The sequence below is a fragment of the Lichenostomus cassidix genome, chromosome 3 (genome assembly GCF_008360975.1).
Source record: "Lichenostomus cassidix isolate B80296 chromosome 3, HeHo_3.0, whole genome shotgun sequence".
NCBI lineage: Eukaryota > Metazoa > Chordata > Aves > Passeriformes > Meliphagidae > Lichenostomus > Lichenostomus cassidix.
In genome coordinates, this window is record NC_139483.1 from 37,739,300 (window position 1) to 37,753,226 (window position 13,927).

Here is a 13,927-nt window from a genome sequence, read left to right on the forward strand (position 1 = left end):
AAAACCCCAAACCACCCAGCGTCTGGCAACTTACACAAGGTTACAACGAAAATTGGTCACAGAACAACTTCGTTCCTTCAAGCCCATAAGAGCATTGTAACAGATGTCCATTGTCTTTCCAAATGTACTGTAAATATTCTTCTCTCCCAGCGTCAGCACATTTTCATGTTAAGAAGAAAAGCACATGTTGCTGGCCTTTTCCCCTCACTACTCATATGAGAAACTCCATTTTTTTCAGCAAGGAGGCTTTTTTTTTGTCTCAAGATGTAAAATGCTCCCGTTATTGAATATGCTTTTCTTTTCACAAGACAGCACCAGAAAACAACTTGGACTTCACTAGCTGGAAATTATTATTAGTCATCATACCACTTTTGTTCTTTATGATGAACTTGTTTATCAAAACTACCCTTATTCATCACTGTACCGCATTCAGTACTGCTACTTACATTGATGGCGAAACTTTCAGAGGCTTCTGATAGATACTGACTTTCTTAGATGCTTCCAAAACGTTTTTGGTCTTTTTTTTTTCTTCTTTATTTTATTTGCATTTGTTTGGTTTTTTATTTTTTTTTTAATTGAACAACCCCTATTTCTGTCATTTCCAATGTGCTTATTATGTAGAAAAATACAGATAAAGGAACAGAAGGAATGCTACAAACATAATCTCACCCGTACTCACAGGGTTTAAAATGCTGTAAAAACGAAAAACTATTAATGCCAGATGCATGTTAACAGATGATACAGTGAAAATTATTTAGTCCTGCCAGCAATGTTGCAAAAAAAAAAAGAAAAAAAAAGAAAGAAAAACTTTACCTGCTATAATTAATTCTTTTCACATTTCTTGAGTCTCAAATCTGTCCTTTCTTTTAGACTTTTAAACAGCAGGTATAATGCACACAACAAGCTACCTTCTGATGCATTTCTCTGTAACTCATTCTTGACCCAGAGACAAAGATCTTCATCTTTGTAAGCAGTTTCCAATGGTACAGGTAGCTCTTCCAGAGCACTACTGAAACACACTGCAAAAAACAGAACACTTTTCTCCCTAACCAGAGGAAAATGGACAACAAACTGAGGAAAGCGAATTTCTCCTTAGCAATTGTTTTCAGCAAAATAAGTACAACAAAATAATTTCCAACATTTGTTGTGCAGATGAAAGCCATTGATATTTCTGTCCCAGAACACTTTGATACTTTCAAATAAGACAAATTCAAAGTTCCTCAAAACCAACAGCAGTACTCATTTCCTCATAAACATCAATGATCTTAAGTTAAGGTGCTTTTATATCTTCTGTTATCTGCAAGGGAATATACCCAGGGTTAATTTTTGTAAGTTTCTCATTATGTTCTTCAATGTCAAAGGGCTAAAAATATTAAGGAAAGCACACAAAATGGACAGTGACCATCAATGGCAAAGCACCATGCTGTGCAACAAGAGCTAAGTCTGCACAACAAGCAGAAAAATATGAAAAGGCATGTGATTGACTGCCACCAATTTTAAAATCTTGTCCAGAAAGTCATTAACTGACCTCAGTCTATAGATCCTCACCAACAATACAGAAAGAGGTGGAAATTACTAAATTAATCATATTTACAGAAACATTCCTCTTCTATTGCCTTTCCCTCAAAATAATTCAGAAAGTTTTAAATTTAATGAACAAACACTAAAAAATGTCAGTGCAGTTTCTCTCACCACAAAAATTGGCCCTTGCAGCAAAAAGAGCTTTCTGGAAGGGCTGGTTACAAGAGTATATATTAGGCGAAGAAATATACAGGATTATTTTTCCCTCCCTTTTTTTTTCTCAGCTATTTTAAAATTTAATTTTTAATGTGTTGTTCAGAATTTTGCTTTATGGTTCTCTGGACCTACCTTGTATTTTCAGGGTATTGGCAGCTGTTAAAGCCCTATATTGCTTTGGACTACACCTTACAAATTTGTATACAGGATTATTTATTTCCAATTCAGCATCTGAGTATCTCCATAATTCCCAAAGGTAGCAAATGATTCTACATCAGCTGCACTGTCATCAGACAGTGGCAAAGCAAGGATCTGTGTGGAAGTTATCCATCAACAGCAAGGTAAGCTCTCTGGCAGCAGGAGGGCAAACAGAAAAGGAGATCCCTTTCCAGTTTGTGACAATGGGAACCTGCAATAGGTGATACAACTTATCAAAGAAAAACTCTTATGTTGGGAAAACATACCATAAGTAGTTAACCGCAAATACAGGGAACAACAAGCACTACCTCTTCAAAAGATTCCATTATGTTTTGAATAACTTTGTGCTGTGGTTTACTTGTGGTATAAAATCATATTTATGCACACACATTCCCATCCCTCACTTGCACTCCCAATAATAGCAAAAATAAACATGAAAAATAATATTAAAAAACTCTGTATTCAGTAATATTCACACCAAATTATATGTATAGATATATCCATTAAAATTATGAACATTTCTAAATATATTTTATGTATCATACATATATTTATATGTATAATTACATATCCACAGAAGTAGTCGTGCTGTGCTAAAGCCAGCAGTAAAAGCAAAAAACAGGTTTCACCATAGAACACCCATATATGCATATGTACTGGCTGTTTGGTTTGTGAATTTATTTACAACTGAACTATATCATAATAAATGCTTACTGTTCTATTGTACAAACGTAATAGTAAAGGTTTAGGTTTGTTTTTTAAATACAAAGACTGCAAATGAATACATGAAAAAAATTACACACCATGTACAGTATTTATAATTTATAAATGCAAAGTTAAGACCTCTTTAAATTATTGCACTTGCATATTTTTTTACAAAGATAGTTTATATGTATCATATATATATATATATGTGTGTGTGTAAATATATATATATATAAAACAAAATTTTCAGCTCACTAAATGTAGTAAAGTTGAATGTTGTTACCTTGAAGTTCTTTCTTCTTCACATAACAGCCCAACCTGAATTTGGAATATTTATGAAACTACTCTACAAATCAGTTTGATCTACCCTAGAAAGCAGTCCGTTATTTTAGGGTTTTTTGACAGAGTATACACCCGTATTACAATCGAGCACAGTTTTTGGTCAGAAAGCAAACAAAAGTTATGATGTGCCTTTGCTAGATTGGGATATATAACCTAAAGTTTGAACATGAACTTCCTTGTAGTAGTGTGCAGAAAGCCTTTTCTGTGTTTAGAATGAATAAATTAATTGTTCCACTTCACAGAACTGGTCCTATATCACAGTGTTTGAGGCAAATGCATTATTTCAAGAGGGTCCTGATTGATTTGAGCATCTAACAATCTCTATTTTTAAACATGAATAGTGCTTTTTGCTACTCCTACAATTTTAACACTAAATGCTTTAAGTGCAGTCACAGCAAACTGATCACACTGTTCTAAGTTTAAATGCAGGAAAGAAATCTGTGCCACATAAAAAGATGAATTCCACTCTGCATGTCCCCTCCAATTTAATATGCTTGATCATGTACTCCAGCTAAAAACCCCCTTATTTCATTTCTCTAATGGTCACTTAGAGAAAAAAAAACAAACTACTGCCATGGGTTGAACCATTAAAGTAGAGTGTTACACAACCATACAAAATTCATAGATTAATTGTAACAATGGGATTTGTCATGCTGTAATAAAATATGTAAAAACTCAGATGAGTCTCATGCAATGTCAAGTATTTTCTCACTTAGTGCATACCTTTCATGAACCATTTCATAATACATTAGTAATGCTCAGTTATAATTTCAAACAGTGCTTTTGCCTTTACTAGACTTAGGAGGAAAAAGCAGCTGGAATTATTAACAAGAAAAATGCAATTCAAAGAATATAAAATCTAACATTCCTACAAAAGGGAAGATCTGTTAGGCTTTGTATATATTCTTTTGGCCAAGATCAGTTTTAGTAGGATAAAAATGCAAGGAGGAATTACTTTCAACAATTTAACTTAATGACTCAGATATCTTACAAATCTAGATATCTTACTCAATTGAGTTCAACTCCAGAACTTCAAACAATTAAATCTCAACATGTCTTTGATCCATGAAATTCAAATGCAGCTCCAAAGGTCTACTTTTTGGTTGGTTTGACTTTGAAAATGCAGGTACAAGTCTTTTTCCTACAAAACATTTACACATAGGAATCTGTACTCTGGAAATGCTAAGACAGACTATATTTGCTTTAAAAATACAGCTTGTCATTGCTATTTTTTGTTGGTCTAGGTGCTAACAAATTTTGTCATGATCTTTCTCCTTTTCCACACCAGGAAATCAAATGAAACCACAGCCACTGAAGACAATTAAAAAAAATTCTAATAGACATAACATTGTAGTAAACATATATTTTAAGTGGTTTGGATAGTTCTATATTAGAAACAGTAACTGATTCACTTGAGACATTAACAACTTATTGCCAATTTGACAAATTGGCCAGGAAAACATGCTCTCTATCAGTACTTACAAACTTCAAAACATAAAATTGTATGTGATACTGCCAAATATTTTTAATGGTAAGAAACAGAATTAGTGAAGTTATCTTTACTGTCAGTGAGTAAAAGGTGAATGAAAAGCTTTGCATACACACAGACATGGTGTGATAAGGAATACTTTTGCAATGCTTTTAATATCAGCATTTTTAAATGGCAAGGAGAAAAAAAAGGGGAAAATAACAGCAAATATATTTAAAGCAAATATACTTAACCCACAAAGGAAAACATTCTATCCAGTTGTTGAGATATCTGAATTTCAAAGATCATTTTTGTAGTCACCATAGGTATAGATAATTTCCATGTAAATTAGGAACTGTGGATTCTGTCTCAAGTAGTCAGTGGATAAAAGGTTGCATCTGCATTATTTAGCTGAAACAGAATGGCTAAGGAGGCAAATAGAGGACACAGCATGAGATATTATTCATTCTACTTTGATGTAATTGTTTTCTGCCATGTTTTTATTTTCTTTTTTCTTTTTTTTTTTAAGGTTGGGTTTTTTTTTCAATTCCAAACCAGTTTGCTGTGATTAACAATGAATTTCTGCACTTAGAATTGGTAAGGCAAACTGAAAAAAAATATGGGGCTGTTGCTAGGTAACATGCATCATACAAATAAGATAACTTCATATTGAATTTTCAGCCCGTGGGATCTCTATGTACAGCAAAGGCTTAGGTGCATTAACACATTATGCGACTACGGATCACGCACTGTACACATATACAGATACTAGCATGTGCTCGACCATAACAGAAGGCAAAACTCGAGAGGCCAAGTTGTTCACAACAAACCCAAAAGCTGGCATGCCTATTAGAGCAATACGGCCCGAAAGACATGAGATGGAAAAAGAGAACCTGCGTTCTGTCTTTAGGTCACTACCATTACTTGTTGCAGTTACACCATGGCCATGTTATCATGGAACTTCTACAAGAGTGCATTATCTGTGAAAAAGCACATAATGCAGCATAGGCTGTAATGTGAAAGGTATACAAAGACTGTGTTTTCACCTACTGTGTGGATCACTATGAAGATTTTTTTCTCACTATTTTTAAGAGAAAGACAAAGGCAAATTAAGTGTTGTTGAAATATACTCTGTACAATTGCACTAAATTTAAAAGAGTGGCATTACACGTAAGTCTGTGCACAAGTTTGTAAGGCTGAGGCCTAAGTCAGCACAGAACTGTAAACACACCATTTTAGAGTACTTTTCTTCAGTCAGCTATTCTTTCACTAAGAAAGGCATTTCTAAACCTGGAAATTTCACTAACTAGGGTAAAAAACAAACAGATGGAGAAGTTTCCTGATTTCACGCATCTTGTGATGGGGGGAAAAAAGCAGTAGAAGACATGCAGTGTTACTGTGCAACACAAAATCTAGTCAATACAAACACATTTTTGATTTGATTGATGGTACCACAATCTCTCTTATCAGACCTGACTTTTCTGACAAGGCTTTTGTTCCCAGCAGATAGCATACTTCAGGTATGTCTCTAATACCTTTTAAAATACAGCTCAGTAGGTAGAAATAAAAATGGTGACTTTACTTAATTGTGAGCTAGGCAAGGAAATCTTTGCTGTCACATTTAAATTTTAATCCAATATTTCTGTCACTATGGATACAAAGACTCCAACCTGAAACTCCCTCTCATATTGGAGATAATTATCCAGTACTTCCAGTGTTTTAAGGGAGGAGTTGTCTAGGTTTAAAAAACATCCTAAAGAACACCATCACTAGTTCTATCAACATTTCCCTTGTGAGTGACAGACAATTTGCATCATGATGCTTAATGGAGTACTTTAAAACTTTAACCTGAATGTTGGTTTTCCTTTAGTTTGCAGCAAGAGAATTCACTATAACCTAAGCATAAAACAAAATCTCCAAGGATTCTGCTGGAGTTCAAACTGATTACAAGTAGATCACACATAAACATTCACAATAGCAATGGGTATATTGTTCTATTTATAGCCAAGAACTCCCAAGTGACACTGGTGTTAAAGCCAGCCACAGTACGGTATAATAAAAGTACCATTGAAACCCTTACTAGAAAGATACAATTTAGAAGTACCCCATAAGATTCCCCCCCACCCCCCATCAGTTTTAAATTAAGGCCTCAGCAATGTAGCCCATGAGATAAGGCCAGTCATTTATATTCACAAGTTGTAAGTTCTCTTTTGATAGCTGACTCCAAAACATCTGGGTTGTCATTTTCCCCTCTGCTTACATTGTGTCACTGGTGTAGGTCAGGAGATTGGCTGCCAGAATCACTCATCTGAGGTAACTCCATGGGTGTTACCTTCCTAGGCAGGTCTACTTCTTAGTTAGCATTTTGTAGCTTTCCGTTTTCCTTTTTTTTTTTCCTCTCTAAATAAAAATGAAACAAAACAAAAAACCAATCCCCAAAACAAGAAGGGGTGCTTTTCGGGTTAAAGCAATCTGTTGCTGCTGCTCAGTCATCAGTCTTCACAGGAAGAGAATCTGAGGTCCCAGGAGCAAGGGATTGAGAAGAAATCCATATAGAGGCTTCCTCGCCTCTTGTTACTTTCTCCCATTGGCTGAGATTGTCCCTGGAGATGCAAAAAAGTTGAAGTTAAAACGCTGTTCATAAATTTACTGGGATTTATTTCTTCCTTACAAAAATGTCAGCTGTACTGTACTTTGAGAGTTATCTTTATGTAAGTATATTTATATTAGTACCTGAATGTCATCAGGCTTTTATAATCTATACATTATTTCAGCTTTCAACTTCAGTTATCCCATTTTGTAATTCTGCCTGACTCATATCCGTGTTAACTCTATACCAGCCCATAGTCTTACTTGCTATACTCCAGTACCACTCCAGTGACTGGGAAATCTATGTGGATGATAGGCAAAAGTGAACCATACTTGCAACCTATGGCCAAATGTCAGCATTCAGTCTTCAAACACAGAGAGAAAGAGAGCAAACCCAACAGTTTCCTTTTCATACTGTCACATCCCTGGTTATTAAAACTACAGTTCTTAGATGCTTTCAGTAAACAAAAAGGATGGCATCAGTACTAAAGGTCTCCCATGACATGTGTCATACCATGATATTACATCAGAATTCATGTGGCAGAGCTCTTCTAATTTTTATGACACAGCTTTGCCAAAACAATTGTAAAACAGAAAATATTGATCTGAAAGCACAATGTACAGCTAAGAAGAGAAAATGTTGGATTTTCTGGGGATGGTGGAAGGCAGGACCTGATGGAGTCTACCAAAGAAAGCTGATGCCCTCTAGGGTAACACCTACACAATTTTCTGCAGGAAAACTGCTCTGCCAGTGCTCCAGGCCAGCTGGAAGTCACAAGGTCAGCATTAATATGGCATTGAACCTCAGCTAATACAATCATGCACTAAGGATCAGAAAAAAAACAAACCATCACTATTTCTATGTCTCTTTCCTGAAACTAGGGAAGTAATGAGAATTGCAGCCAAAATATATTTAAATTACATCGGTTTCAGCAAGAATTGAGAGACCCAAAAGCACTAGGAAAATATTTTTAAATTATTTGGTTTGAAATAAAGGAAAAAAATAAATCACTTCATCCTCCAAATAAATACAATACCAAATATGTATACCTTGGTAGGCTTACTGAGAATATGGGCTTACAAAACTTACATAGGACTTATTCTAAATACTGTAACACAGGTGATTAATAGTTTTGATCAACACAGAATAACAAGAAAGCATTTAAAAATGTGGAATAAATTACCAGACAAGAAAACCTTCTAACTGTTAGCTGCCACCTTCCCTTAGGGAGCTCAGTGTCAGATATTTTATTTTTTGTAAGGTATTGCTCATACAATTCATTTGCCTTTGAGCTCTCAATGAAGCCCTGGCTCCTAGTGTCTGGAATAAATGCCCAGAGGCTCTAAAAATAAAAACCTTGATGCTGATATGCTGCCTTAGCTGCTTTTGCTGCTATTATTTGCAGCTAGTGTCTGAGTTTCAAAGAAGTCAAGGACACAGCAGCTTAAATATTGTGTTCCAAGAATGAGCACTGCCAGTGAAGGGGTGATATCGAAATTGGTTCAGTCAGCAACTGAGCAAATGCTAAGAATGAAGCTGCATTCCTCTGATCACACCAAATAACAGTTTCCCATCAAAAATAAAGAAAAAAGTGTAGTGGAAAATCAGACATTTGAAACACTCTGCAGTATTCTAGACCCTGCAATAACATCATTTTTTTCTAACTGGGGAGCTGAAGATAGATCTGTGTTCTGATTTCCTATTCCCCATCTCCAAATCTCAAACCTCAAAACTTCCTCTTCAATCTCTTCAAAGAAAAAGCAGAGGGTAATTTCAAGGCTAAGATAAAACTACCAAAGTGCTCCTCAGAAGACTTTATGCCAGGGTGTGGATTTTCAAGAAGCTCTTTAGTCCTGCAGAGCCTTCATCTACACATCTATGCTCTAGTTCTGCATCAGCACAATCTAAATTAAAGGACACACAACAGCAGGATAGGGAGCTGTCTATACAGAGTTCTACCCAGTGTGGAGACTGTGCCAGTGCAGCTTCCAGAAGTACCATTATAACAATCTGAATTAAAAACAACAAACAAAATTTCTAGAACAGAAAAAATTCATGTAATCTCTGCCAGGAGTCTGATTGCTTTTACTTCAGACATCACACCTTCTACAGAGAAACAAACTCTTGAAAAGATGTTCAGGCTTGATCTTTATCTAAAGCACATACTTACTTGGGTGTTTGATATCCACAATTCAACTTAAATCTCCCCAGCTGAGTTCTAAAAGGGTAAAACAGGCCACTTTTGCAAATAAGCCTCATTGGGATATCCATGTGGCCAGAAATCAAAATATATGTGTCTTCTCTGATTGCTGCTCCTGTAAAAGATGCTGTGCAGTCTTAAGCATTCAACCTAGCCTCTCTAAGCCTCCATTTCCATTAAGTGGAATAACAACTTTATTTTGATCAAGTCTTTACTGTGAGGGTGATGAGACACTGGAACCAGTTGCCCAGAGAAGCTATGGATGCCACTTCCCTGGAAGTGCTCAAGGTCAAGTCAGATGGAGCTCTGAGCCCTGTTCTAGTGGAAGATGTCCATTCTCATGGAGGGGAGACTGGGCTAGATGATGTTTAAGGTCCCTTTGAACCCAAACCATTTTCAGATTTATGATTTTCTTGGATAAACCAAATACCTTATTTAGTCTCTCTCTACTAAGATGTCAAAACATTCTTTCTGCTCATTTTTAGGTTCTCTTTGCTCATGTCTTTATCTATCCTTTTTAAAGCATAGACACTGAACAAAATTCCAGTTGTAGCACCATTAATGTAATAACTACAGAGGTAAAGTTTCTAATCCTCCCGAATATTCCTTCTATATCCACTTAATGGATGCACAGCCATGCCCAACAGAGGCACCTTAGAGGCAGCTGACTATTAATGATGGCTTCTAGATATTCACTGTTTTTCATAATGTAGTCTTCTGTAGTATTGACACAGACCTGCATATACTTGTCATAGTTATATGAAAGAGTGTTTGTGGGTGAATAAAATTATTTTTCTAACTACTACATTAATTTCAAGGCATTTGTCTGTTACTTAACAGAAATAATTTAGTCCACAAGATCAGGAAAGTGACAGAGGAGGTAGCTCTGCCATACAGGACAAAGTTAAATGCAAGATAGAATTTAAGGACCACAACAGAAGAAAAAATATGAGAGTACCAGTAAAAGCATAGAAAAACAGACCTTCTTGGACTCGAATGGACTAAAGATTGCTGGCATTTTATGAAGAAACTGGGTTTTTTTAGAAAATACTGGTTGACCTGAAACCGGGACATTTTCATGAAGCATACACTGCTTTTACCAGAATTCTTGTTGGGAAAGATTGCTAAGGCCCAGGATATAATTATTGGACAGAACTACCCATAAAGCAATCCATCATCATTCAAGCATAAAAACAGCCAATAAGTAAAGGACTCTCACCTCTTGTCCAAAACAATCCAAGCTCCATACCAACTGAGTCATAGGAGAAGGTCACATTTGCCTTTCCCTCAACCCAACACTACTACTCTTATGCCCCCAACTACTGAATATTTTCTGGATATTTCCTTTTCTGATCTTTAATAAAAATTATCTGATATGAAATAAAAGCACATGCTAAACCCACTTTTTTAATTAAAAAGAATACTAGCCAGTTTTTGTTGTGAGAACCACTCTGAAGTAAAAGTGACACAGAGGGAAATTGCAGTGAACCAGCAAAGACAGGGATGCATAAACACTGAACTGTTTCTCTCTAAATGCTTTTGGCATCCTACACATTTTAATGAGCTGTGTCTGATCTACAGTGGATAGTCCCAGACAGTAGTTATTACTTCTGGGTTTCTGCATAGATTAATGTGAGATGTGTATCCCTGTTAATCTGCATGCAAATTCTAAAATTAAAAGTCTGCATTTCCAGATAAACTTGCAAAACATTCTTGCTTTTCCTTTGACCAAGATACAAGCTGTGCACATTTACCCACCTGCATGCTCGGAGTAGTGGCCCAGTTGGAGGAAAGATCTGTGCAAGGGTGGTGTAACATGGGATGGCTACAGCATTGTAGAACCCAATCTACAAAAAACAAGAATGAAAAAAAATAGTTAAATGCTGCCAAACTACAGCAGCTTGCAACCAGCTAACTCAAAGATCTTCACTTAATTACTACTTGTATTAGTTATTCACTGCATCTCCTTTTAATATCCAAATACTTTAAAATAAGTAGCAACAGTGAAATCTCTGGTAATTACAAGCTGCTTACATGTCTTTCTTTTATGACTGATACAGCTGCTTAGGGTAAGGTTTTCTACAGAACCTTTTATTATTCAATTGATTCATTTTATTTGTTCAGGATATGTCTACTTGTTTGTTACCAGTAGTAGCGGGAAGTAGGTGGAGATGTTAGAGACTTTACTGCAAACATTATTCATGTGATGATTTTATTTTTTAAAAAAGGAAGGCTGTGCAGCATTCACAAAATATGATCAGATTCTGGATTGCTCAGATGTCCTCCAGGGTATGCATTGCAGAGCTCAATGTTCCTAAAATGCTGAGGGCTTTGCACATTTCTGAATGTTGTGTGCACTGTGATCAATAATTGGTTTGCAGTTGCTTCTTATGTATGCAGTTCAATAATACATTTTTAATGTTATCATATTTAGAGAACACCAAATGAGAACATTTTTAATGATATTTGACTCATGCAGGCTTAGGGGCCTATGACGGCTATGATGCCACAGTTGAATTGTCATGACATGAAGAAATCTTTAGAAAATGCTATTTATATTTTATCAAGGATGACAGGTTGCATTCAGATTCATTATAACATCACTCACTTATCCCAGACTCTTATGACAGTTACAATAGTGCATTATGATCTCTTTCTTTGGGCAGAATTTTTAAACACCTTTTAGAGAAATACTATGCATTGTACTGTGACCAAAGCATTTGATAATGTCTCTTTTTAATAGTCCAGACTTTGATCCTTATTCAGAAATTGAAGAGGAACTCTTGTCTTCATCAATACAAAGATTTCTCCCATACTGCTATGTAACCAAGTCCTCTGTGTACTTTAAATAAAAATAAGATACATTTTCTGAGCTGTGGAGCCAATGTTCTGAGATGAAGTACTTACAGGGTAACCAACAGAAAGAAAGGGCAGTTGGTGAGAAGGCAAAGCTACACACAAATAGGATGTCTGCTCATCCACACTATTTCACATAGTGCATCATTTACTCCTATTTGTTTTGGTTTTTTTCTTTCTTGTGTGCTTGTTTTTAAGGGGGACTATTTTCTTTCAGTGGAAAAAAGAGATTACTCCATAATTTTCAAAAACTAAAACGGGACATTAGATATGGTCACACTGTAGATATTCTGGCTCAAAGAAAATCACATAATCAAAGAATAAGATGAGTTGGAAGAGACCCTCAAGGACCATCGAGTCCAGTTCCTGGCCCTGCACAGCACTATTCCTAGAGTCATACCATGTGCACAAGGGTATTGTCCAAACACTTCTTGAACTCTGTCAGGCTGGTGCAGTGACCACTTCCCTGGGGAGCCTGTTCCAGAGCCCAACCACCCTCTGGGTGAAGAACCTTTTCCTAATATCCAACCTAAACCTCCCCTGACACAACTTCAGGCCATTCCCTTGGGGCCTGCCTCTGGTCATCCCAGAGAAGAGATCAGTGCCTGCCCCTCCTCTTCCCCTCATGAGGAAGTTGTCAACTGCAATGAGGTCTGCTCTCAGTCTCCTCCAGGCTGAACAGGCCATGGGACCTCAGCCGCTCCTCATACAGCTTCCCCTCAAGGCCCTTCACCATCTTTCTTACCCTCCTTCAGACACTCTCTGATAGTTTAATATCTTATACTGTGGCACCCAAAACTGCCCCCAGCACTCGAGGTGAGGCTGCTACAGAGCAGAGCAGAGCAGAGCAGAGCAGAGCAGAGCAGAGCAGGACAATCCCTTCCTTTCCAGGCTGGCAATGCTGTGCCTGATGCCCCCCAGGACAGGGTTTTCCTGCCATCAACCAGGATACCCAGGTCCCTTTCTGCAGCACTGCTTTCCAGCATTTCTCATTCCCCAGCCTGACCATACACCCAGGGTTGCCCCATCTCAGGTGCAGAATCCAGCATTTTCCCCTCTTGAACTTCATATGGTCAGGGATTGCCCAGCCCTCTCATTTGTCCAGTCTCTCTGCAGGTCCTACCCAGTTTTGTATCGTATGTGAACTTGCTCTGTATCTCTTCCAGTCCTCTGTCCAAGGAATCTATGAAGATGCTGAGCAGCACAGAGCCTCAGGTGGAGCCCTGTGGAACCCCACTACTGACAGGTCCCCAGTCTGATGTCACCCCATTCACTACAACCCTTTGTGCCTGGCCCATGAGCCAATTGCTCACTCATCCCATGATGTGTTTATCCAGCTGTGTGTTGAATATTTTGTGCAGAAGGATCCTGTGAAAGACAGTGTCCAAAGCTCTACTGAAATCCAAATAGATTACATCAACTGGTTTCCCTTTTTCAGTTAGGTGGTTTAACTTGTCATAAAAGGAAATCAGGTTTAATAAGAAGGACTTTCTTCTCATGAAGCTGTGCTGGCTGTGATCAATGACTGCATTGTCTTTGCCATTGCAAAATAAAAGATTCCCATAAAATAACTTCATCTGTAATATATTCTGCAATATATTTCTCTTTGGAATCCTGATATTTATAATAAAATGTGCCCTTTAAGATCCTGAAAGCTTTTGAGTAAAGCACACATCAATCTACGAAGAGAAACCCAACAAGGCTCAGTGGATTCCAGTTTTGAAAAAAATACCAAGGTAACTATAAACATTCCTTTGAAAGAGTTTCCATTTCTGACCAGACCAAATTCACACAAATGCCTTTTGTAAAAGGTTTACTTTATCTGAATAAA

The 13,927-nt window shown here is 36.9% G+C and overlaps 1 protein-coding gene across 1 annotated transcript in view; it reads right to left on the reverse strand.

The window, feature by feature from the left end:
- Positions 1–2,376: 2,376 nt before the first annotated feature.
- Positions 2,377–13,927, reverse strand: part of PDE10A (phosphodiesterase 10A) — a 179,651-nt gene continuing 168,100 nt past the window's right edge. The window contains exons 21-22 of the mRNA XM_085055336.1: positions 10,999–11,087; positions 2,377–7,053 (exon numbers count right to left, since the gene is read on the reverse strand). Of these exons, the coding sequence (XP_084911462.1) occupies positions 6,936–7,053; positions 10,999–11,087 (207 nt within the window). The 3' untranslated portion in view covers positions 2,377–6,935. The remainder of the gene's footprint in view (positions 7,054–10,998; positions 11,088–13,927) is intronic.